Source organism: Amblyomma americanum, chromosome 2, assembly GCF_052857255.1.
Source record: "Amblyomma americanum isolate KBUSLIRL-KWMA chromosome 2, ASM5285725v1, whole genome shotgun sequence".
NCBI lineage: Eukaryota > Metazoa > Arthropoda > Arachnida > Ixodida > Ixodidae > Amblyomma > Amblyomma americanum.
The window spans coordinates 17,100,590-17,125,607 of NC_135498.1; the positions used below are offsets into that span (position 1 = coordinate 17,100,590).

General features: G+C 46.7%; 1 protein-coding gene across 1 annotated transcript; it reads right to left on the reverse strand.

Moving 5' to 3' along the window:
• Positions 1-8,588: 8,588 nt before the first annotated feature.
• Positions 8,589-24,974, reverse strand: LOC144120690 (lipase 3-like). The gene is made up of 9 exons (XM_077653333.1): positions 24,538-24,974; positions 19,317-19,545; positions 17,061-17,172; positions 14,022-14,172; positions 13,760-13,852; positions 12,926-13,081; positions 10,562-10,633; positions 10,275-10,343; positions 8,589-9,614 (listed from the first exon to the last, which is right to left on the reverse strand). The coding sequence occupies exons 1-9, from the start codon at positions 24,664-24,666 to the stop codon at positions 9,360-9,362; spliced, it is 1,266 nt and encodes a 421-aa protein (XP_077509459.1). The 5' UTR covers positions 24,667-24,974; the 3' UTR covers positions 8,589-9,359.
• Between the last annotated feature and the right edge of the window lie 44 nt (positions 24,975-25,018).

The following is a 25,018-nucleotide window of genomic DNA, read 5'->3' on the forward strand; positions in this document are numbered from 1 at the left end:
GAGGTGGGGGAGAGTGTGGCTTATATGTAGGGCTGAACACCACTCTTCTCCCTTCCGCGTCGTCCTCTCAGGCCGCAGATGGCCTTCGAAACCCGCGCGCAAAAACACGATCTCCGGAGTCGCTAGTTGCGTCAAGCACTCCGCTAAACGGGGCGTCTGAGTGAGCGCGTCTGGGTGAGAGGGAGCGAGCCGTTTCTTTTCGCAGAAAAGTTAACTTGTCAAGGCCGACAGGCCTGCCGCGCGGCGCGTGTGGACGCCTCTACCAGACAGAGCGGCATTCTGTTTATATCTATAGCGCCTATAGCGCAACCGCTAGGCGCTTGAGTTTCGCACGTCGCCGAGCGGACAAGTACTGATACTTTATTATCTAATTCATTATTTGCTTTACAGAGGGAGCTAAAAGCGCAGGAGTCAACTTATACGCTCCCGGCATAACACGAAATAGTACTTCCTAATTTGCAAGCGGCAGCGTACAGGTGAAACAGATTGGTTAGCCTTATGTCATTCAAGCATTATCTAAAAACTTCACTCAAAAGTTTTCCAGATGCAACGGACTCAAGATGAGATCGCCTCGTGATGGATGGAGTAGAGTGATATCTTGCGAGTGAGCATGCGTTGCTGGTTAGACGAACGGATACAACTCGCTTCTCGCTACTGCGCGGATTTAGTTGTAGTAGAGTATAGATAGTTTGAGGTGATAGCGGAAGCTGAGCTTCCTGCAGAATTGGGATCGTTTGCGGCCGAAGGAGCTACTGCCACTGTGGTTTTAGAGCATTGTGGCGTTATTGTAATATTGGCCTCAAGCATATTACGTAATGATCAGCGTCTCGGTGGTCCGTTGATTATGGATCTGTGCAGTAACTAGCTTAAAGAAATGTTCACAAACATGTATATTCATGCGGCAGTAACCGAGCAGAAAAAAGATAAAATATGTTTGGAATAAATGAAAGCTGAAAATAAACATAAACACGCAATTTGTAAACATTCAGACAAAGCAACAGTAATAATGCATCAACAACTACATGTAAGCGCCCATTGAACCACGCTCTTTCGTTCGTATCTTACTGATTTAAAGAAAAAAAAGAAATTTAATGCTTCAAAGAATTGTGCGATTGTTTTTTATGAATGCGAAACGACAGAAGAGAGCTCTTCAATAAAAAAAAAACACTGAAGGAAGTGAATTCCGTATTATATTCATAATATATACTGTATGTGACGGTGGCTATGCAATCGCTTCAGGAGATCTGTACTCGGAAACATCTCCCCACGGGCACAACGGCCGTTAATTGCAAAGCTAAAGCATGTGTGCAGGAGCTATTGTTGTAATTTTCACTTCTTCACCTCGAGTGTCTTATTATGCGAAAAATCTGTGAGAATCCTTTGTCTCTCGTGGTTATTTAGATGACGTGTTTTTGAAGCTTGAACATCTTTCATAACTCAATGGGGTACTCGAACAAACGCCTGCCAAAAGGGTGTCTCTATGAGAACAACTGTTTGCAGCAATTAGCAGAATGATTCCTGCTCACGAATTCCAGCGAAATTAAATAAAAAAGCTGCTTCGTGCGCGTATTTTATTGTACCATGAGCAAACTCCGGCCTTCATTAAAAATAAAATTGCTAATTACGTGGTTGAGTTCCTGCTATGGCCAGCCCCAATGTGTGCCTTGCAGAATGATTTAAAGCGAAAATAAATTAAGAAAATGTGCCGGTTAGTTCGGTAAAAGTAGGACAAATTCTAAACCATGTAATTATAATGAAATATCTGTAAGAGTCTCGAGGTTCGTCATGTTCATTAAACGAATTATATGCTTATCTCATCTTATAACGCCAATCCGGCAGCTTCTTTGGCGCACAACACTGATATGTCAGGTGTAAACTGAACTTGACTAAAACTGCTTAAGACACGATTGCCTGCTGGATTAAAACTATAAGCACACCATACTCATAAAGGTGATAATTAACACAAACGTATGAGTTGCGTTCCTTTGACCCCTTTCTCTTCTTTGATGTCAGCCCGAAGGGGAAAGGTAGAAGTTGTTGGATTCTGACGTCTTGAGGTTCTAAACTTGCTCAGTCACATTACTCGAGGAACTTCAGGAAGTAAACTGTTTAATCACATATAAAATAGTTAAGACAGAACGGAAGGTACAACAAGGAGAACAACTATGTACATATTGATTGATCCGCAGAGTGACCAGACGAAATCAACCCCCGGTCCCACCAAAACGTCCTCTTTTAATCCCTAAGTCCCCGCCCTCAACTGGGACACCAACCAATTAGGTCAAAACACAAGCACTCATCAATCAAGGACCGGGGAAAGGAAAACACGTCCAACAAAACACATCAGAAAGGAAAACACATTGAAAAGGAGACAGAGGAGAGTAAAACACGCCCAATCAAAGATTGGGGAGAGGGGACAGGTCATTGTCACGAATACTAACAGTAATTCCCCTCTCGGATCACCCCATCCTCCCCCGCGGGGGCGGATGTTCACTCGCTTAAAGAGCATGCGAGGACCGCACAGGTTGTCGAAAGCCGTCTCCGAGGGCCCACTTAAGGCGCCACCACTCCCCAATTCTTCTTGACGCCCCCACGTGCACAGGAAGTGCCTGGCAGTCATATGGAGCTGATAAGCGCTCACAGTGAGCATGAGTAACGCATCTCCAAAACTGCCTCCTGGCCACACACTGAACGACCGCCGCCCGGGTTATGGCCTTGGGCAGCGTCGCCGCGGTAGGGATGAAAGGCGTCGCGCGTCTTCGCTGCTGCTTCTCGGAGCGGGGCTGCGAACAAAAAAGAAAATGAGTCACAGCGTACGAACTCTCGTCCACGCACAGGCGGCGTTCCGTACGTGTTTACTTGGGGCTCCGGATGTGCCCAAGCCAGCCGCGCACGACAGTATGCATAAATCGCAGCTGGAGAGCCAATCTAAGTTTACACCCGTTTCCAAACCGAGTTCTTAAGCGTTCTGCTCAATACGACAGACCAAAGATATAAGCCGTAAGCTTAATACCAAAAGAAGCAGCCGCTGGTGAATTTTTCCCAGAAATTACACTATGGTGCGCACTTTAGGGCAAACCGTCAGGTTTCGATGAATTAAAGCGTTTTTTTTTTTTTTTGCTGCAAATAAAAGTAAGTAGCTTCGTATATCTATATTCACTATTTCGCCGCGAGATGCGGCGCTTAGAGCTGACGCGAAAGGACCACGTAGAAAAAAGGAGCAAATAAACTGTAGAAGAACGGCAGGTTGGGCGAGTTAGAAATGTTCCACAATATTAAAACAGCGCCAAGCAACAAGGACGAAGAACAAAAGGGAACACACACAACGGCGCTGTTCAGCTCAGCGCCGTTGTGTGTGTTCCCTTCGTTCTCCGTCCTTGTTGCTTGGCGCTGTTTTAATCTTGTGGAAAAAGGAGCGTTAAAGGCTAATTCGATTCGAGGGAGCCCGATTCGCCATCCACCTCAAACATTTATTGCTTTAGCAGTATAGTCGTCTGTCGATAAAACAACTGGCCCCCGAATTACCTGGTTAAGCTAAATGCTACTTAGGTGCTGTAGCATGTTAGCCCTTGTTCAACTATGTTTACCTTTGTTTAGCTTTTTGTAAGTTTAAAAATCTGCGTTGCACATAAATGTTCTTGAAGTCGTTCCTCAGCTTTCCTCTTGCAATAGGCCGCCTGAGCTGCTCGTTGCGATTCGAGTCGTCGTTCCCTCTGTTCGGCAGTCTCTGGAGGCGCTTGTACTCGTCTTAATACTGCACGTTCCCGCTCTTTATCTATTTCCGCATACCGTTTATCAAGGTTATACTGCCTTCGCTGCTCTGTTTCGGCTTGCCGCCTCGCTATATCCACTGCATTGGTTGACTCACGTTGGCGCCGCGTTCTTTTGTGTTGCTGTTCAGCTCACTGTGTACGTCATCCGACTTCGGAATTTGTCGAAGGACAGGCCTGAACCATGGTTTACCCTTTACCGCACTGCACGTGCCTCCGGCGACCTAATCATTCTTCTCTTCTTCCTGGCATCTGCATGTGCACACAACCTACTTTCTCGCTCTTCTACTTCAGACCCTCTTGTCCACTCTGCTGCAGCTGGCGCGACGCCTTCCCCCCACTGGCTGCACCTAGCGCGACTCTCCTGCGTGTTTACCCTGACTTACCTGACTTACTGCGAGCATCACCTGGACATGAACATTTTTCCCGTAGTGACCCACTTAGTACTAGTGCAGTATAAGCCGTGCTCTGTGTGTGTGTAAAGCCTCCCAGCACCCCCAGCGCCCCTAGTGGGTCGGAGCGGATAGGCTCACCCTCCTGGCCCTAAAGGCCCCTGCTCCGAAGCGCCTTCCAGTGGGTGCACTCCCGGGCATCTCCCACCTATACGAGTCACCCCCCCCCCCCCCCTCGTCCCTCCAGAAGCCTCCCAGCAGCCGCGGTGGCTCAGTGGTTATGGCGCTCGGCTGCAGACCCGAAAGATGTGTGTTCAGTCCCGGTCGCGGCGGTCGAATTTCGATGCATGCGAAATTCTAGAGGCCCGTGTACTGTGCGATGCCAGTGCACGTTACAGAACACCAGGCGGTCGAAATCTCCGGAGCCCTTCACTACGGCGTCCCTCATAGCCTGGGTCGCTTTGGGAGGTTAAACTCACATAAACCATAAACCATCCATAATCTTCCATCCACCAGAAACCAACAGTGAAATCAAATTAAAAGACGCAATAGAGAGAGCAGACGATCAGTGTAAAAGCGAAAGGTATATACCACCATTAATACTAACGCGGATTCCTCGCATCATTTCGTGTGATCGCCAGCGCAGTTTTTACTTTCACGCATCTTTCCTGCAACTGAAGCTGGTTTTGACGGTGCAGGGTAACAGCTGGATAACAGCTACGGGGAAGTTCGCTCCGCTGTTCACAAGTTCATCGTTTCCTCTAGAAAGATTCGCCGGTAGGGACCTTTCAAACTACGGTCGTTTTTTTTTTTTCACCACTTACCTTTCTCCATTCTAATCTTGCATTATGGTTGTTTTAATTAACGCTTTCTAATTTTTGCTTCTGGTTTTATTCTGTTCTCCCAAATTGAGCTCGTTATTGCCCCATTGACGTTGTTTCATTTCGTGGCTAATGGGGCATCATGCGACACCCTCGCTGGGTTGTGGTTCCGTCTGGACACGGTAACAGCACAGAATACACAGCGTTACGTAAGCCTTAAGCGGTCAGGCATTAATCTCGCAATCGCCTTGACGCCCTAATGCCCTGCGGCCCTGGGTTGCAATGCGGCGTTTGTTAGCGGGAGCTGTGGGCGCTGCAGGCCGCGCGGGCTTCGCATCAGAAAACTGGCAACGTCCTCCTAGGCGCATTACAATAGACAGGACAGCACTGACCGTATTGCAGTGCTGCACTTTTCAAAGAGACATTTTACCTGCCTTCGGTCTTTCGTCCTAGCAGGCGTTTTTCGATGCTTGTTTATCCTCGAACATCCTGCGAGGTTTCTTTGTGTGCTGGGCACATGCCCTTGAAGAGCGCACATTTTTGGCTACCAGCCATGCCACGTTTCAGTCTCGGTGATGAATGACAAAGAAAGATCGTCGGGTTGTCTGGTCTCGTCCGCCCATTCACCTTTGTTTTTTACAGAAAAAAATGGAGGGGAGCGGGGCAATCGACCGGCCTTTAGAGTAAGTCAAACGTCGTGTACAAAGCAGAAGGGGGAAAACACTAGAGATGCCTCTCGTAATCCAGGTACATTTGAAAGTGCAGTAAAACCTGCGTGACAGTTATGGCTGCAACATTGAGGGTGCCATTGCAGCATTGAATTTGCTGACGAGTTTGCCCCCCTTCCTAGCGTTTGCTTATTAAACTTTTGTTTCATTTTCTTGGGCTGCTTTCTGTCGGATAAGTTCGGCTGTCTTCATTCCCTCGTCACATTTTATCATTAGTGGCAAGTAGACGACAGCGGCAACAGCCAACCATCTCAGCCACTTACAGTCCTCCAGGTACATTGGAACTGCCTTCGCAAAGCTTTATACCGTCCCTAGCCATAAGGCTATTAGACCTGCTTGGGCGATGGCGCACCGTTGCCGTATACCGCTTACACCAAAACCGCCAGCCGTCAACTGCGCATGCGCTGTTAGCGGCGGATGATAGCGGTATGCGGTAACGCTGCTTGAAACACTAAACGCTGATGGAAGCAGGCGCGCGAGGACATCGTCCAGGCCGTAAGAAGACATTACCTGGGCGTAAGAAGACATTACCCTCGTGATGACGCTCAACGCAGTCCTCGCAGCGACGTTCCGTTGATGACGTCTCCTGATGGCTGACGCAGGCAGAGCTGAATTGCAATAAACGTAGCGACTCCCCGCCTAAGTAAAATGTATGCACCCACAACAGCACCATGGAAACAGGGCCTGCTGTTACTCTGCGCCTTCCGAGAGTCTGCCTCTGCTGCTTGGCTTTTACGTCACATGTTATTACCTTTTCCCATTCGACAGATGGGAGCATACGGTTGATTAGAAAGTGTCGGACAGCCTTTGGCAGCTGCAGTTGTTACCTCCTGCAGCCGCCTTCATTTTGTTGCGTCTCTGCAACGCTCCTTTCCGGGTACGCTTTCGGCACGTTCTTTCTACTTGGTCATCTCACACCAGCGTGTCATTTTCGAAACATTAATTTTATTGACACGAGGGAATAGAATTACGCACTTGTATCAGTCGCACATGTAAGTGCATAACTTTTCGTCTGTTAACGTGTTTTTTTTGTAAATTTTTGATGTTCTAAAACTTTATTCTTGTTATGAAAACATGTCCCCTGAACGTGGAGTTTTAAGGGCATTATCGGTTGCTTCTTAGCGTAATTATAAACTTAGTGATTTAGTCAAAATGTTGGTCGCGTGATACTTGCGAGCCAGTTGGTACAACTGCGTAAATACTGTTTGTATAGTGATTCATTACTACTGCTTCCAAGCTGCCGCTTATTTAACGAGCTAATCAAAGCTGAATGATAAGCCACATTTGTATCTATTAGGGTCTAGACGACGACCAGAGAGTTTTAGCACACACAATTAGCGTGCACACGCGGCTGTTTCATTTCAGTTTCGCTGGAAGCGACATCTCGGAGATGTCGAGCTCCTTGTTTTGCATGCTATACATTTGCAGCGAAGACGCTTTAACACGAAATGCTTCACATGCTGATTGAAGCTGTTCACAGAAGATCACAAAAATGAAGCCGAAAAATCAAATCAAATAACGATACTATCTTCGAAGAATGCTTAGCTAGAGATGGAGGAAAACAAACATATGCAACATTGAAATCATTCATGTTTGTTTAAAGTTAACGTGGAGACATACTGGCCAGGTGGTGCGCTTTTGCACTGCTGCCGAATAGCGAAGTAGACAAGAGAGCGTTAGCGACGAGCCGAACGCCGACACCTCCCGCCATTTTATTCCCGCGGATCCTCGGCCGCGTGGTCTTGTGGGTGCGAAACACGTGGCCGAAATATCAGAGAACGTTGTTCGGACGAAGGAACGTTCCGCTGACATAGGTACAAGCTTTGATATCTCTAACTGGTGCTTCCGCTAACAGCATGGCGTCCCTACTCCATGCATCGCCGAGTAAAAGCGCATGCTAGCAAAGCGCTTTTCTTTGTACTTGCCCCATTCGAAAATCCAGTCACTAGATAGCTTTGCGTAAAAACAAGGTTGGGCACTTTTTACGTGTTTCTGAGGCGCCAGTTTTTTTTTTATGGGTGCGTGCCAGGATATAGAGCATTTTTTTTTCTTTACAGCGACAGCTGTTAAGGGCATCTTTGCCGGTTTCGCGTCGCCTGCTGTGTCAGTGTTGGTGTAGCACGAAGGAGAAACGAGGACGAAAAAGAAGCGGCGTCGTTCGCCGCCCCACTACGCCCCACTAAAGTCCAGTGACTTAACGCCTTACAGATATGTGATGACTTCTGTGCCCACGGGCGCGAACTAACGGTCGCGCCGTTCGTGCTTCTGCGCATAGAGGGCACCACTTGGTGGAGCACGGTGTTGGGGCTCGAGCTGCGGCTGCAGCTAGTGGTCTGCCGGACTAGGCAACCACGCCCGCCTCTTCTCAACTCACCTCCTTTTTTGTAAACAAAGTTTTTCTGACTGACTGACTGACTGACTGACTGACTGACTGACTGACTGACTGACTGACTGACTGACTGACTGACTGACTGACTGACTGACTGACTGACTGACTGACTGACTGACTGACTGACTGACTGACTGACTGACTGACTGACTGACTGACTGACTGACTGACTGACTGACTGACTGACTGACTGACTGACTGACTGACTGACTGACTGACTGACTGACTGACTGACTGACTGACTGACTGACTGACTGACTGACTGACTGACTGACTGACTGACTGACTGACTGACTGATTCGATGGGCTAGCGTTTCTTGCACGGTGAAAGCCGCCTACAGCACCGCAAAAAGCTGTCGCTGATTCTCGTGTAACACAGGCGTCGTAACCACATGTCAGTTTTTTGTCACACCAAGCCACGCCACACAACAGCAGTGCATGAAAAACAGAAATGTGATGAAAAAAAATAAGGAAGAATGGGACGTTAGTTGACTCTTCAAATGTCATATTTAATTCATGTATCACGTGACGCAACTTTGCTTCGTCATTTTCGTTTGCGGCCGCAAATACCATGGATAACAAATACACAGTCGCTTTAAACATAAATATAAAGAAGAAACGAAATTAAAGCATGAAAAGATATAAGTACTGCATCTCACTGTTTTGAATAAATAGAAACGCCACGTCCCCTCCGTTACAGTACATGAGCGGAGGGTCAACAAGGACAAAACGCAAAGGATCTGTTGTCTCTTCAATTTTATACTCCCCTTTACCGATTATTTTAGGTTCTTATCTCTCTCCTTAGCTCATTACATTAGCGCTTCCGCGCTTCATATCGTATCCAGGTCGGTATCCAACTTCGTTCTGGGATGTACACCGTCCGCACATTTTTGAACCTAATGTTTTGGCTCAAAGAATTTGTAAAGGAGTAAAAGGTGGAGAGTTAGCGCTTAGTAAACCAGAAAGATATACGCCTGCAGTTTGCACCAATTCCCGTGTTGAATGAATAAATAAGCTCTGCGTGTGTTTTGCTCACCATGATGCAATCCTCTTCGTCTTACAGCCAAAGGAAAACGCAACCAACGAGGAATTCATTTTACCGGTTGGTCAGAACAGCTTGTGCGGTCCGTTGAAAGAATGAAATTCTCAGGTTTTATCTGAATATTCACCACCACACTGGAAAAACTTTTGGCATCGAGGACCACGTCAAACGAGGCCCGAGAAAATACGCTGTCCCTTTGTTCCTGGGTGGCTCCCTCTCATAACACGTCTTGTCTGGAGAAGCGTTGCATGGTGTCCACTAGACCATCGTACACTGCTTCCCTGGCGGTGACGCCCATGGCGAACTCCTGGTGGCTGAAGCGCTCGTCAGCGACTCGGAAGTCCAGCACCACGTTGGGGAGCTTGTCGCGCAGCAAAGGCATGTCTTCGGCCGGAACCAACGCGTCCCCCTCTGTCCAGAACAGAGCCACAGGCGCCGACACACGACGCAGGTCGTACTCTGGCGGTGTGGCCTGGGAGAGCGAGCACCATTTCAAGTGTGCTTACATTTTTATACTCATCGTTATGCAGATGGTATAAAAATTTCATCAGTTACAACCGATAGGCTTTCCATAAGCTGGAACAACGGCTCTTCTGGCTCTATACAGTTTTAAGCGTCCAGAACGTTGCAGAAGTCTGCCATTCAACTCAGCTACTGCTCGGCAAAAAAAAAAATTCTGGGAGCTTTTGAAGATAACTGTAAACTATTCTATTGATTGATTGATTGGTTGGTTGGTTGGTTGGTTGGTTGGTTGGTTGGTTGGTTGGTTGGTTGATTGATTGATTGATTGATTGATTGATTGATTGATTGATTGATTGATTGATTGATTGATCGAGCGAGCGAGCGAGCGATTGAGTGAGTGAGTTGACTCCTAATCTCCAGTGTGAGTGAGTGAGTGAGTGAGTGAGTGAGTGAGTGAGTGAGTGAGTGAGTGAGTGAGTGAGTGAGTGAGTGAGTGAGTGAGTGAGCAACTCTGAATCTCCTGTGTGTTGCCAGTGACCACAGCCGTAAGACGCTGCAGAACAACTGCAGTGCCGAACAGCAGATCGCCCTTTACAAGTGGGCTACCCACTTTTAAGTAACCACGGGCGCATACGTTGTCGTAGTAAGTGTAGATATATACGATTCTCACCTGCCCGTAGATATCAACGTTGCGCTGCTCTCCGTAGTCGAACTTTGCGAAGCGGCCGTTCTTGTAGACCTGCATGCAATTCGTGAAGCGCTATACCCCCTTGTATGAAAATGCTCAAATTATTGCAAAGCTGAGCATTACGGCTGCAGAAAGCACAGGCGTCTTCCGAAACGGCATAAACACGTGTTATGTTAAAAGAGCATACATAGCACAGGCGATGCCCACAATCTTAAGTGTCATTCAATTATTATTCACAACTAATTAGGCCACTCATTCTCTTAGCTCACCTGACCGATGTGGATCATATTTTTGAACGATGTCCCCGATGGCACGTCGCTCAGGAACACAGGCAAACGTGTCTGCAAGGAAATAATATTGTTATCGTTGTTTCTAGGCTGTGGCTTCGACGGCAAGATCACTATCACTAATTGTCAGTGCTGTTAGTTGTTTTTCAACGGCGGATAAGAAATGCTCGAACACTGCTAATGTGCTGTCCGACTAAAATAGAAAGCTAACAACTAATGCGAATGACAGAACGCACATTTTAGCTTTTTCACGTTCACCCAGAAGAAAAAGTGGTGTGATTCATATTTCCTCACGCCGTGGTGCCTCAGTGGTTATGGCGCTCGGCTGCTGACCCGCAAGACGTGGGTTTGATCCCGCCCGCGGCGGTCGAATTTCGAAGGAGGCGAAATTCTAGAGGCCCGTGTGCTGTGCGATGTCAGCGCACGCTAAAGAACCCCAGGCGGTTGAAATTTCCGGAGCCCTTCACTACGGCGTCCCTATAGCCTGAGTCGCTATGGGACGTTAAAACATCATAAACCATAAACCAATCATTTTTCCTCGCGAGTCTTGCATAGAGTACGATGGACAACTGGTTACCCGCCAGTATGCCATGCCGGATGATGACTTTGAATAGTGACGAAGAGGCGACGTAATTTATGGTGGTGGTGGGGATGTTGGTGTTAAGGGACAGACGAAAAATGCTTATATTAAGAGTATCTTAAGTTTCTTATATATAAGCATATCGGCAGCGCCGCTTCTGTTCCGGTCCTGCCATCTCTCCGCGGGCCCGTCACAAAACAAGGCTTAGAGTCAAAGCATAGAGTCCAATGACTCTAACAAGACCCCACAGCTAGTGCCAGCTACGCAGCAGCAACAAAACCCCACTACTGACTGCACAATAGTGCCTTATCTGCTCACAAGTGGGTCCACATACCATCAGTCTCTCCCATAACGACCTAAGATAACACAATTTTTCCGCTGGTATGCCGCGAGAAAAAAAAAACAAATGAAAAAGCAATTTAATTCCACCGGCTGGGGTTTCGAGTTTCGCCTACTGTGTGATCAGATATTTTATCTAACCCAACAGGTGGAGGGATAGAATTATGTTTTGTTCAAGTCTCCCAATCTCTTCATCGCACCAAGCGCGATAGTTACGCCGGCTTTGCAGTACTCGTTACCGTGCCAGTCGGAAACATCGAGTCCCCGCCGCAGTGGCGAAGTGGTGATAAAGTGGACGACTGCTGTACTTGAGGGCGCGGGTTACATCCTGGTCTCGGCGGCCGCATTTCGATGCAGGCGAAACATAAGACGCCCGTGTACTGTGCGATATCAATGCACCGTAGGTGTTGTGGCAAAAAGTATGGTGCATGTTAATCTTTTCAAACTTTCTTTTTTCTTTGGGAGGAGATGGAGAAAGTGCCAATTTCCTGATTCCAGTGTTTCGGGTGCCTACTGGGGGCCCCTTTGCCGTCTAGACAGCGAAACATACTGAAAGTGACCGGCGCCTGAAACTCAATATAAATTAGGCTTGGAGAAGAGACTTTGTCGATAATGAGTTGCACTGACCTTTCAGCTGCGACAAAATAAAGGTGCAGGAGGAAGAAGATGCTCGTCTATATTCTTCAACCCCCACCTTCTTTCACTAACCAGGCTATACTTGGGCATGGAAGAGCCAAGTTTCGTTTCAAGAAAAGAGAAACGTCCATTACGAGAAGCACTTTAAGTCAATTTAACTGCCAGCTTATATTAAACACAAAATAAAGTTACATCTGGCTTACCTATTTATACTGTTACTGCGTTCTGAGAAACTTTCCTGACCGTTCGTGTTTTCCTTCATGTCGCGTTATCCAACAGCAGCTGGACGGTGTAGGAGGTAGGTTCTGTGCAAGCTTTTTCATGACTACAGCGCGGTCGCAACACGGACAAGAAAGACTGACACAAACAAAGCGCTTGTGTTTGTGTAAATCTTTCTTGTCCGCGTTGCGACCGCGCTTTAGTCCTCAAAAATGTTCACCCAACAAGCCAGCCACTGCATACTAAGCTGTACAGGCTGTTTCTACAGATAGGGACATGGTTTCGAAGCACGAATAAAAGAATATAATCACACCTCATAGTGTTATAAAAATGTACCGGAGGACCTAAATTACCGGCCAACCTGCGCCCCATGATATTTTTCTATCGCATTCTCTGGATTTGAACTTATTTTTGTTCATGGCTTAGGAAAGAAGGCAGCAAATAAAAAAGTCGAGTTACATGCGGATAATTCTCCAAAAGCGATTAGTGCGGCGATCAGGCTCTCGAATTGTTGTAACCCATCTGAACTGCCACCTTCATACCCTTCCACTCTCGACGAAGCCTATACTTACTGCGTTGATGGGGCGCGTCTGCTGACCGGAGACAAACGTGATGAACCCATGACAAAAAGCCTTGGTTGCCGGATACCGGCAGATGGTGGCTACGAACGTCTCGATGGCCCATCCGCGCCTCAGGAAGTCGTACCTGCCGAACAACGCCGCCACTGCCTGCAAACGCAAGCGAACACCAGATGTAAATACTCAAACATGGCTACTATTTGCAGGCGCTGGGTACCAACCGCAATCGCTGCCTGCACGACAAAATAGAGGAAACGTACTAAGGTAGAGGCGTACCGGTCCAGGCGGGCGCCGTCTGCGCTGCATGCACTGTGTTTGTGTTCTTTCTGTCGTCTTTGGCTGCGCAGTGCTCTAATCCTCAAGTCTGCGCAGTGGCTAAGCGGGTACGTGAACTTATACCACTGCGCACATGCAAATAGCGCCAGCTAGCTGGTCTGGTATACTTCTACGCCAGCAAGTCTCCGCTGAGCTAAAACTCTCAGCTCCGTACATGATTAAATTTGGAACGCCCATTTCCACTTACTGCGAGCGATCTCCAGAAACGAGGCGTATACAATCGCTGCATACCTGTGCGTCTTAAATGTGAGGAAACACAAAGGCACTTTTCAGAACAGTGAAGAATCGCCGTCTTGTCCTACACTCTTCATGTCTAGGAATATGCAATGAAAAAAGAAGGTCCGGAACGTGATACGGTTAAAAAAATTAAGATTGTTAATCGAAGAAGTAAAAAATTTTAAAAATATATAGTTTATCAGTACTCCTTCTCGCCAGTGAGCGAACTACAATAAACACGAAAAACCAGCAATAATGAAACGCTCTTTGACTCACCGCTAATTCGCGGAAACGAGGCAGAACGGGACCAATTGGGGATTTCATGTTGTTGAAATGCACCGCCGGCGCAAAGGCTGAAAACAGCAATATCTGCAAAGCGAGAATCAATTATAAGCTTCGAGTACAAAGCGCGGTCACATTCGGCCAGCGTCTATGATCGTATATTCTACACCATACATATTTTTTACAGTACGCGATTTTTTACAGTAGGCGAAAAAGTGCGCCAAGCATTTCATGCAATAAACGCGGGTGGGCTCACCTTATCGTTATACTCTGGCCTCTCGGAGAGCAGTCCGAATAATGTCGCTGCGCCCAGGGAGTGGCCGACGTACAGTGTCTTGTTGTGGCCGGTGTGGTTGAGCACGAAGTCGATCGTGTCCGGTACGTCGTACTTACTTATATCATCGAAGCTGAAAGTAGAAAAGGACGATCACGGAAGTTTTAAATTGACGCTCTCCCCATTTGTATAGAGCACAACGTAACATGCGAAAGTAGCTGCAGACGGTATACAGCATAACGCATGGATCATGCGAATGCCGAAGCACCGCGGTGGATGGCATGCGAGTAATCTTAGAGATTCTAATGAGGTGAGATGTGCATGACGCGGAAGCGGTGTGGGGTGCATGGCGGAGATTTATCGTACGCGGTATCGTGCGCATTAGTCTAGTGGTCGCTTCAGTGAAAGACGATGCTGAGCAATCTGTTCGCCCAAATCTTCTTCATTTCTTCGAAGATGCTGCATGAGGCTATTATGCCTATAAGTTGCGTGATTACAAGAGCGAGTGTTCGCAATTATTCATGTGCGGTACCAGCATTTGAGCTTTGGTGGGATGTGCGCGGCTGGTCAATAATAATAATGCCCCGTGAGAAGTACCTCCATCCTGCAGATGCTCGAAAAGAAAAAAAAAGTAACGAGCGCTGAAACGTAGCAAAGGGCGGCAGAGGGTTCCGTGTTCGGATAAGATAAGGAAGTTCGCGAAGATGAGTTGGCCGCAGCTGGCGCCGGACAAGGTTAACTGCAGAAGTACTTTGGTTTGGGCTAGTTGTTTCATAACTAGCCCAAAGCATATTTCTTCTGCATTGGGCCTTTTCCTTTACACAAGTTTTCGTACCGACCCTGTCATTGCATGTTCCAACCTTATTGCCGTCCAGCCTTATTGCGCCTGTCCTGTCCTTGTGCCTCTCTTGTCCTTGTTCCTTTCGCGCCGTCCTGACATCAACTACAGTTAGCTGCAGCTCAGTTAGCGAGTCGTTTGCCCCGCAGTAGACGTAGCTAGTATGTTTCTTCTTCTTCTTCTTCTTCTTCTTCTTCTTCTTCTTCTTCTTCTTCTTCTTCTTCTTCTTCTTCTTCTTCTTCTTCTTCTTCTTCTTCTTCTTCTTCTTCTTCTTCTTCTTCTTCTTCTTCTTCTTCTTCTTCTTCTTCTTCTTCTTCTTCTTCTTCTCCTCCTTCTTCTTCTTCTTCTTCTTCTTTTCTTCTTCTTCTTCTATTCCTTCTTCTTCTTCTTCTTCTTCTTCTTCTTCTTCTGCTGCTGCTGCTGCTGATGATGATGATGATTTTGATGACTCGAGAGACAGTTTTGGGCACACGGGCGCGCTAGTTCACGGTATAATGTATGTGGATTTAACGACCCACAGCTGCACTGAGCTATGAGAAACGCCGAAGTAGAGGGCTGCGAATTTATTTCGACCACTTCCTCTTCATTAACGTGTGTTCACATATCGCACGGCACACTGGCGGCTCTCGTAATCCGCCGCTACGCGACTTTCGGCTCGGCAGCCGAACGCTGAAGCGCCGTGGCGGAAGGTGCGCGACTTCAGTTAGCATGACTATAATGATGTGATATCGGTATGATGCGGATACGGTGTGAAGTGTTTGATGGAGGGAACCAGGGCTAAATTTGTGGCACAGAGGAAGGGATGCCAGCGAGCTTACAATCTTGTGAAATGATTCTGCTTTCAAGAATGGAATGCTGACTTTGTACGAATGTGCAGAGTGAACTCGTTTGTTGCGTGGCTTTTCAATGCCTCGAGATCACAACTGCGGTGATGATGAACGCATCAGCGGACATTGTGCTAGTAACAAAGACGAGGATTAGAATGGCAGCAAGGACACGAAGGAAGCCATGATGAGCATTCATGGAAGAAACTGTAGTGCAAACCTTTCAGCGTGTAAACCTAGCTGCGCCTACGTTAAACTATAGAGCAATCCATGCCATGGTTTAGTTTCCTCTGCAGATTACCCCTCAATCCCAAGAAATCTGAACTATCGCTTCTAGTATGCGTGGCTGCCACCTCGCGCTGCATGGCGCTGAGCATGAAATGTTACCGCGGGAATTCTGAATGTTTGGTACACCTCATTTATTTCCTATCACCGTCAAAGCTCTTCGGGGCGAGCGTAAGCACTTCGTAGGTCAGATTGTGCAGCACGCAGAGAGAGGAAGCCATTAGAAGCAACATCTTGGCACACTATTTCACGGAAGTTTCTAGTTTTATCTCAATTACAAATGAAAATATTTCTCTTCAGTTACGCGGTGTTCTCTGTTGGCGCGTGTGTGATGGAGCCAGCTGTCAATGTTCAGGAAACCTGCTCATATAACTCTTAATTCAAAGATGGGTGTCTGCACACACTGTCAGTTTTTCGTAATCTTGTCTTGCGAAACTGCAATCGAAAGGTCGTCGATGTCGAGCGACAGGTTATCCGTTAGATCGCCCTCTCTCAGTCGTGTATCAGGCCTTGGTACAACTTAAGGTAAATACTGTGCATTGTGCGCCGTGCGTTCTGAGATCATTTATTTTACAAAACGTGATCTCCAAACGCTTGATTTGAGAGCTGAATAGGACAAGGTAAAGTTTCTTTTGCGGACTGTTAACGACAAAGTAAAAATTAACAAATAAAAAAATTGAAATTAAAACACGAGACCCATACGCGGCATTGTCACATACTGTCCATGTATACAATACCGTCTGTGCGAAAGAATTGTTTCAAGTTCAGCTTTTTCCTGAGAATCATTAAGGAATGGAACCTTGCACCGTACTCGATTGACACATAACAATCACTGAGCGAATTTTCAGTAAACTACACAGCGTTTTATTTTCTAGTTGTATTCCGTCCCAGAGCTATCTGTATAAAGGCGAACTCTGGTGGTTATGTAGAATTATACAATGAATTCAATGCCTTCTGGTTTTTATTTTATGGCTTTTGTGTTATCATTCACTCCTGTAGTAACCATTATATGGATAAATGAATGAAATCAATGAGTTTTGAAATCCATTTCTCTAATAAAATTACGGGTCCCACCTGAAGTCCCAGAACTCCTTCTGGTCCCGCGTGTAGTGAAGGTGCCTGGACTGGGTGTTTCCCCTCATGTTTGCCAGCCACACGTCGAATCCAGCGTCAGCCAACACGTACGCTGCAAATAAGGACGTTGCTTCATTATGTCTTCATTTACGGTACAGGCCAGGCAGGCTGCAGCTAAGGCTTGCTTCGTTCAGCGTATGCCGTGCATTCTTAATATCTGTAGAAACTATTAAAGGACCATCCGCGCAGCGGGTCCGCCTTCGAGCTGCCTTCAGCCCCTCACTCCACTCTCCTGGCGTTCTGAAGCTGTGAAGAGTGGTATAACAGCTCTATATACATTGAAACCTTGATAGTGCAGGAGGTGCCGGTAGTGCTGGGAGCGCTGGCGGCGCCACAGCACCACACCACACCACACCACACCACACCACACCACACCACACCACACCAAACCATCTGCAAGCCTTTTGGCACCTTTAGTAACTTGTGGTGGGCTGTTAACTCACAGTAAATGTTGTTTTCGTTGCAAATATAAATTATTTCAAGGCAACTGTAATTTGTGTGAGCAGGTAGAGAGGGCACCATTTTGATAGGTATCTAGTAAGCGCCTTTTCCAGTGACCTACTTGTGAGAGCAAAAGCCATTTGCGTGTAATGGTGCTGCAATATCGCTGGGCACTTTTGATATTCTGCAGCTTCCGCCATGGCTTGCATAATATCACACTGCTTTCTCACAAGGTGTCTGAATGGTCGTTGAACGTTTTAGCCGCAAAAGTAGCGGAGAACTGCGCCCGTTGAAGCAAAACTATCAGGACTGCGCGCCATGTGTTGGTTTCCGGATTAACAATGCGATAAAAATGAACAGATGACGCACAGCATGAAGCTGTGACTATTAAAGGGACATTGCAATTATTTCGGTGGTCACAAGCTCAACATGTATACAGAGGCGATCTTTAGGAGTATTCGAATCAAACTTGACACCTGCGCGTGGATCTTATAATTTAGAAATAACATTTAAAAATCGCTGCTGGCAGTAGCTCGCAACCGAGTAGGGTGATACCTCACCTCAGATTCTTAGCCGCTCCTATGCCGGTGATGTCATTATAGGTAGCCTGGGCGAGCCTTCTCAGTGGGTGCGCCCAGATGGCGTGGGCAGGGTTGAGGCTAGATCGGGCGCGGAGGGATGCAATCCCGACCTGTTTTCTTCATTTTTTACCTGGTGCGTCGGCGTTCATAAGTTGAGGGGGGGGGGGGGTGCGAGGAGGAGCATCATTTTTAATCGCCGATATCTTCGGTGTTAATGAATCGAGCTTTAACATTTTTTTTTTTGCGGTGCGGTGACCAGTGATGGACTATCGGTCGCTCTTGTGCTTTCCCTAACCTAAGTATATAAAATTTCATGGTCCCTTTAACCGACGTATTGGGGCCTATTAACAACGACAGATGAAACCGCCTGCGCGACAAATCTGCATCGTTATTAAAAATTCAGGCGTGAAATTGAGACTAGCGACGTGGCGCAAGAAAAAAAAAATGTCGAAACATTCCATTGGTCGCCAGGCGAGTAGATAGGGTGCACAGATCGTTTTATTTCGATTATTCTTATTGAAAATGCGGTCGGGAACTTCCGCGTATAGAGGCTATAGAAAGGTTGTTAGCCTCTACACCCCCCTTGAAAGCGACACTCATTATGGAAACGTAATTCACAATCCGCTGCCAAAGCCGGTAAGCCGTTGTTAGGGTACAAGAGCATGCATGAACAAATTAAAAAAAATGCAGAAGAATGCTGCACTCATGAAACGATACATCTTCATTTGCATGCATATTTACCAGACATTCACCCATCATAAAACAAATGGCATGTAGAAGCACAAGCACAAGGATTTGTTATCTCTGCCTATTTGAATTCTAATCTTTCGCGACAGTCGACGCCCCCTGGACATTATGCTCGGTGGAATCTTATCACTCTTCAAAGGCTACAACTCCCCAAGAATTCCGCGGAGGGTATTGTTTGATAAATTGTTTGTACTTTTCATATCTCTATGGTTGTAGAGCATTATTATTATAATCCTTCGTAATTGCGTGCGTGCGCGTCATTCTAATAAATGTCCAAACTATCCCTGCATTAAGTTCTAACTGCATTATTTATCTCTTACATTGGGCACTTCTTCGTGTGTCTCTAAATATACTTTGTCCTTTGTTTTATTTTTTTCTCGTGCATGGCTTGTGCAGCGCTATATACACCACCCCAAGAGATACTCACGCAAACCCTGGTCGGGCCCGTTGACCACCCAGACGGCGGAGGAGAAAAGCAGCGCGTGCATGACAACCACAGGTGGCGCCCCCTGCGTTCGGAGGCCCCGGGAAGCCGACGGCGACGACTCTGGCACGTGGCGTCCATACGGTATCCTCTGCAGGCGAAGCACGTAGCCGTCGCGCGTGGTTACCTCGTACTCTTGAACCAGGTAGCCCTTGTCGGTGATGATCTCCGTCTGCGCCGAGGCAGAGAAGGTCATGTTGCAGATCATGTTGCAGGTCATGTTGCAGACGCAGCCGCCGCGGCAAAACGCCAAGGCGCCCGTGTGCTGTGCGATGCCAGTGCACGTTAAAGATGCCCAGGTGGTCGAAATTATTCCGGAGCCCTCCACTACGGCACCCCTTTCTTCTTTCACTCCCTCCTTTATCCCTTCTCTTATGGAACCCGACCGCGGCGGCTGCGTTTATATGGAGGCAAAACGCCAAGGCGCCCGTGTACTGTGCGATGTCAGTGCACGTTAAGGATGCCCAGGTGGTCGAAATTATTCCGGAGCCCTCCACTACGGCACCATTTTCTTCCTTTCTTCTTTCACTCCCTCCTTTATCCCTTCCCCTACGGCGCGGTTCAGGTGTCCAACGATATATGAGACAGATACTGCGCCATTTCCTTTCCCCAAAAACCAATTAAAAAAAAAGATCTCACTCTTTTCCTGTTTCTCATTACTATTCCTGCGTTAATAATAATAATAATAATAATAATAATAATAATAATAATAATAATAATATAATAATTGGTTTTGGGGGGAAAGGAAATGGCGCAGTATCTGTCTCATATATCGTTGGACACCTTAACCGCGCCGTAAGGGAAGGGTAAAGGAGGGAGTGAAAGAAGAAAGTAAGAGAGAGGTGCCGTAGTGGAGGGCTACGGAATAATTTCGACCACCTGGGGATCTTTAACGTGCACTGACATCGCACAGCACACGGACGCCTTAGCGTTTTTCCTCCATAAAAACGCAGCCGCCGTGGTCGGGTTCGAACCCGGGAACTCCGGATCAGTAGTCGAGCGCCCTAACCACTGAGCCACCGCGGCGGGGGCCTGCGTTACCGGTATAGTGCTGTTTCGGCGAAGAAGCCGTGGTCTGTTTTCATACGTGTGTGCCTTCACCGCATCTCCCACTTTCGAGCCACCACCCACCCGCCACCTTCCACCTCCACCTCTACCCTCCAGAAGCATCCACCCAGCAGGAACCCGTGGAGCAGCCGAGTGAGAAACGACGGCGAAATCAAATTAAAGATACAATGGGAAGGCGATCAATGTAGAAACGAAATGACATGCACGACCAATGCTCCTTACGCAGGTTTCTCGCATCACATCATGATCGCCGTGCATTTTTTTTTTTTGAGTTCACTAAGGCAGAAAAGGGATAGCGTCTTGAAACAAACAGCGTAAACGCACAGAAAAGGGCACTGTTTCTACAGATGAAAGCTCACGCACCTGAGAGATCGATTGAAGCACATGTGTGTGTGAAAGAGATAGAGATAAAACTTGAGAAACCTTTAATGGTTTTTAAAATCTTCGACGCGTCAGGTAGGCGGACTCCTTTGTTCAGGACTCCGATGGCTTGCGCTGAAGTCTGGACCCGTAGAATGGAAGATCAAAACAGGCGACACAAAAATTAAAAAAAGAAATAAGTTTGCTCGTTTTAAGATGAAAGATCAACAAGACGAATCGTCTACACACGTGACAGTGATGACAGTGCCTCCTACATCCTCGTCTGCCTTTCCCCAGTTAAGTTCTGGCTGCGCGTTTAGATTTGGAAGCGTAAAAGGCAACCTGAATGCACTCGTACTTCTATTCCAAGCATATTCTGTGCACAGAAAATGCCACTTCCACTTCTTTATTTAGTCCTTCCTAATAGTATCATAAGAAGCAACATTTCAGCAAGATCTACAGGGTTGTATGTTCTCCATTGAGGTTTCCGTCTGAGGTGCGCAGGCCGCACCGTTCGCCTGAAAGGAGTAGCCATCGGTGCGTTGACTGCAGATCTGGCAGGCCAAAGTAACGCCTCTCTTAACCTCTACACCTCTGAAACCTGCCACGTGACTTCCAAAGTGTCATGCTATTGGTGGTGATTCAAGTGTGCCCGCTATATATAAATCCGGGGCCCGCTCGCTTAGAAACAAATAGGAAACGAAATACCTGTCGTATTTGTGCGTTCATAGAAAAAAAGATTCACAGGATACTAGTTCGCGGGGAAAGGAAATTGTTCTTGTACTCCCTCCTCGGCCTATCAGCTCGTGTTTCTTCCAGGGGATAGAACATGCATGTTTCCCCATGCGTCCAGGTTTTTGAGTGAGCTGGTATGCCAGACTGCGCAGAATAATTTTTCTTTTCATACCTGCCCACAAATTCCCGTCTCCTCGCGGGGCCCTATCTCGAGCATACAGTTGTAAAAGGAAGGTTCTTCACCGCATTCTTTCTTAGTTTATCACTCCCTTGCTTTATGTTTCGAGCAGTTAAGAGCAACACCCGCAGTGTTTTTGAATTAAGAACTGGCGGTGTTCGAAACAGCCGCATCGGCAGGCTATGGATGCATCAACACACGTAAACCGCAATTTTGCATACCCCAATTACGAAATAGCTCAGCACCCATTGCAGACTAATTTGCAGAATATTGTCTACTCTATAGCGAAGATTTAACAATTCTCCTCGCTTAGCAAAACCACAGCCCAAATGTGTAGGAAAAGTCCATAAGCGTCAGCTATCTTTAGCTCTCGTCCAATCGCCACAGACAAATATAGAGTTCTCGGCTAAAGAAGCCACAGAGGTCGAGTTCGGTCATTCCGTCGCGGTCAACAACCGAGACGCAGATAAAAGACGAGACACAATGTCACCGATATGCTGGCTCTCTTCTGAATGAATAGGACATGCGGGATAAGCCACCGCAACGTTCACATAGGCGCCAGTCGATAGGCCCCCCTATGTGCCATATATGTGTGCGTCAAGCTAAAGGGATATACTAAACTTAATCTTCAACTGTCCAGTTTTGAATGCAAGCAAAAGTCGCACAGCAAGAAGGGATATACGACAAGCTTTCTTTGAAAAAAAAATGGCGCTAAACACATTTATTCTGTCATATTTATTGTACAGCATCAACTGGCGGCAGCATCTGGAAGCTGAAAATTTGACATCACAACATCCTGGTTCTTCCCGCGCGATTCAAAATGCTATATGTGGGCTGTCGACGTGGTAGAGCTGGGCATGTACACGCTATCCAACTTTACGCTGCGGCCAGACATGAAGATATTTTAAATGATCGACTATAATGGAGCATGCTCGGAACGTTGGCATTGGCGTGGACGATCGCTTGTCGCTCACATTACTTCGCGTTAGTCACGGAATTGCCAGGCTTTCATTGAGAAATGTGTTTTAACAGGAAGAAGCAAAGATAGGATAGCAGTAGAAATAGCTGAAGCTGAAAAGATTCATAGATGAGGACGCACATGAATTAGCACTCCATCTCTATCCCTACATGATAAAGAGCTAGCGTTTCTAAAAACATCGATCCTGTACAAGTGAAAACATGTGTAGTTAGGTTCTGAACTATAAATAGGCTGCTTGAGAAAAATAAAACCTGTTGGAAGTTAGGCCTCGTGCTGTTCGTCTCTGTTACTGTGTCTTACGTTCTCTGCAGTGCTCAAGATTTTCTTTTTTATTCACTTTGCACCAGCAAGATCAACAAGCCACGCTGTTGTATATATTTGAATACAGAACTTCTGAGATCCAACAACATTGTTTAAGGATACCTGGACCGTTATAAGTATATATTCATTGGCGACAGTACAAAGAGTTTGGCACCGATAATTAAGAGAAAGTATCATTACTGGAGAGTGAACCCCTTTAGTCATAACAAATGTAACATATATTTCCTCAATTCAACTCACTAACAACAAGTAGATATCGAAGATATGGACAAAAACATCACAGTAGTCGTCTTCAGGATATGCACAGCAAATACCCAAGCAGCACAGGTTATTGGCAAAACGTTAGAACTGTATTGGCAAAGCTGGCCCTACAAAGGACCAGGATATAACCATCCTGTTGCAATATTGGGCCGATGACCTGTGCTGCTTGGGTAGCCATTTTACTGCAGAACTGAGGCATATACGCCTTATTAAATAGTAATTTTTCTGAATGAATGGCAGGTACAAATTTTACGGTTTCAATGAAACTATTCCAAAATATAAAATAAGCCTTCTGCGCCTTGCTTGCTGCAGCACCTGTCGCGCGCGAAGCACGTAGCAACCTGTGCATTCTTTTTCCACACGACAGCGCTAAACCGAGCGACCGCTATGCCTGAGTGTTCTCTATGTTCTCCAGTACGCTTCACACTTAAATATCCGTTGTGTGCACTGAGTACGTCCAGCTCGAATGTTGTTTTTCTACCTTGGCACGCGTACAATGACTGCATTTAAGCCATATTACAGCCTTTGCTAGAACAGTGCCTTCCTCGTTTCGCTGTTCATTCAAAAAATAGAAAAAGAACGAGTCAAATAATTAATTAGCAGTGCTCCGCGATGCCCTACGCAGCATTCCTCTTTCAAGGTTTACGCAGACAGCTGGAACTACCCGCAGTGTTCGCTACTTTATTTCGCTATTTTTGTCCTGATCTCGCAGAACCATAAATAAGGTACCTACGGCCAGCCAATAGCGCACACACACAAAAAGCAAAATCGATAAAAAAAGTCACATTGCAGGGTAGCTTTCTGTGAAAGATGCACAGATTGAATGAGAAAGAAATGGCAGGAGAAAGGTTAGCCGAGAAATAAGAAAATAGTGCATTGAAAGAAAGAAAGAAAGAAAGAAAGAAAGAAAGAAAGAAAGAAAGAAAGAAAGAAAGAAAGAAAGAAAGAAAGAAAGAAAAGAAAGAAAGAAAGGAAAGAAAGAAAGAAAGAAAGAAGGAAGGAAGGGAAGAGAAAGAAAGAGAGAAAGAAAGAGAGAGAGAGAGAGAGAAAGGAAGAAGGAAAGATAGGAAGAAAGAAAGAAAGAAAGAAAGAAGGAAGGGAAGAGAAAGAAAGAGGGAGAAAGAAAGAAATAAAGAGAAAGTAAGAAAGAAAGGAAGAAAGAAAGGAAAAGAAAGAAAGAAAGAAAGAAAGAAAGAAAGAAAGAAAAAGAAAGAAAGAGAGAGAGAAAGAAAGAGAAATGGCAGGACCAGGTGCTTATTTACCACGTTCCTCTCGGCGTCTGGGTCCACGCTGCCCACTGGTGGCTGTCGCAACCACAGCAACGACGCCAGGAGCACGACGAATGCACCGAGCTTGTACTTTCCTCCCGACGACAGAACGGTGGCCTTCATGCTGGCGCCGCTTTCCCGCTGTGTGTGGCAGAGCAACGTGAAAGCGGCGCAGCCTCCGGCGGCTGCAGCGACGTTGCGGTTCACTCACCCAATGCGCGCGTCTCTCCACGTCAGAAAACCCTATACAGCTCCGACAACAACGACATGAAGAAAAGCCACGATGACGCTGCTCGGACTGCGCTCTACTCTTTCTGCTCACAGTGACAGATATGGCTTCCCAACGGGCAGATCGGCGTGGATTCCACGCCGATACAACCTGCTCTCGCCAATATCTCCGATCAAAGACTCTCTGCTGGCCGGCAACAACCCGCCCGGTTGTTGCCACTACGGAGCGCGTGCTGCGCCAATGACG

Bases quoted from the DNA above. Each gene is read 5' to 3' on its own strand.
- LOC144120690 (XM_077653333.1), bottom strand. From the start codon at position 24,666: ATGAAGGCCACCGTTCTGTCGTCGGGAGGAAAGTACAAGCTCGGTGCA. The intron at 10,634-12,925 runs GTAAGTATAGGC...ATTTCCTTGCAG, and splicing joins AGACGCGCCCCATCAACGCA to ACACGTTTGCCTGTGTTCCT. The intron at 9,615-10,274 runs GTGAGAATCGTA...TCGCTCTCCCAG, and splicing joins ACGTTGATATCTACGGGCAG to GCCACACCGCCAGAGTACGA.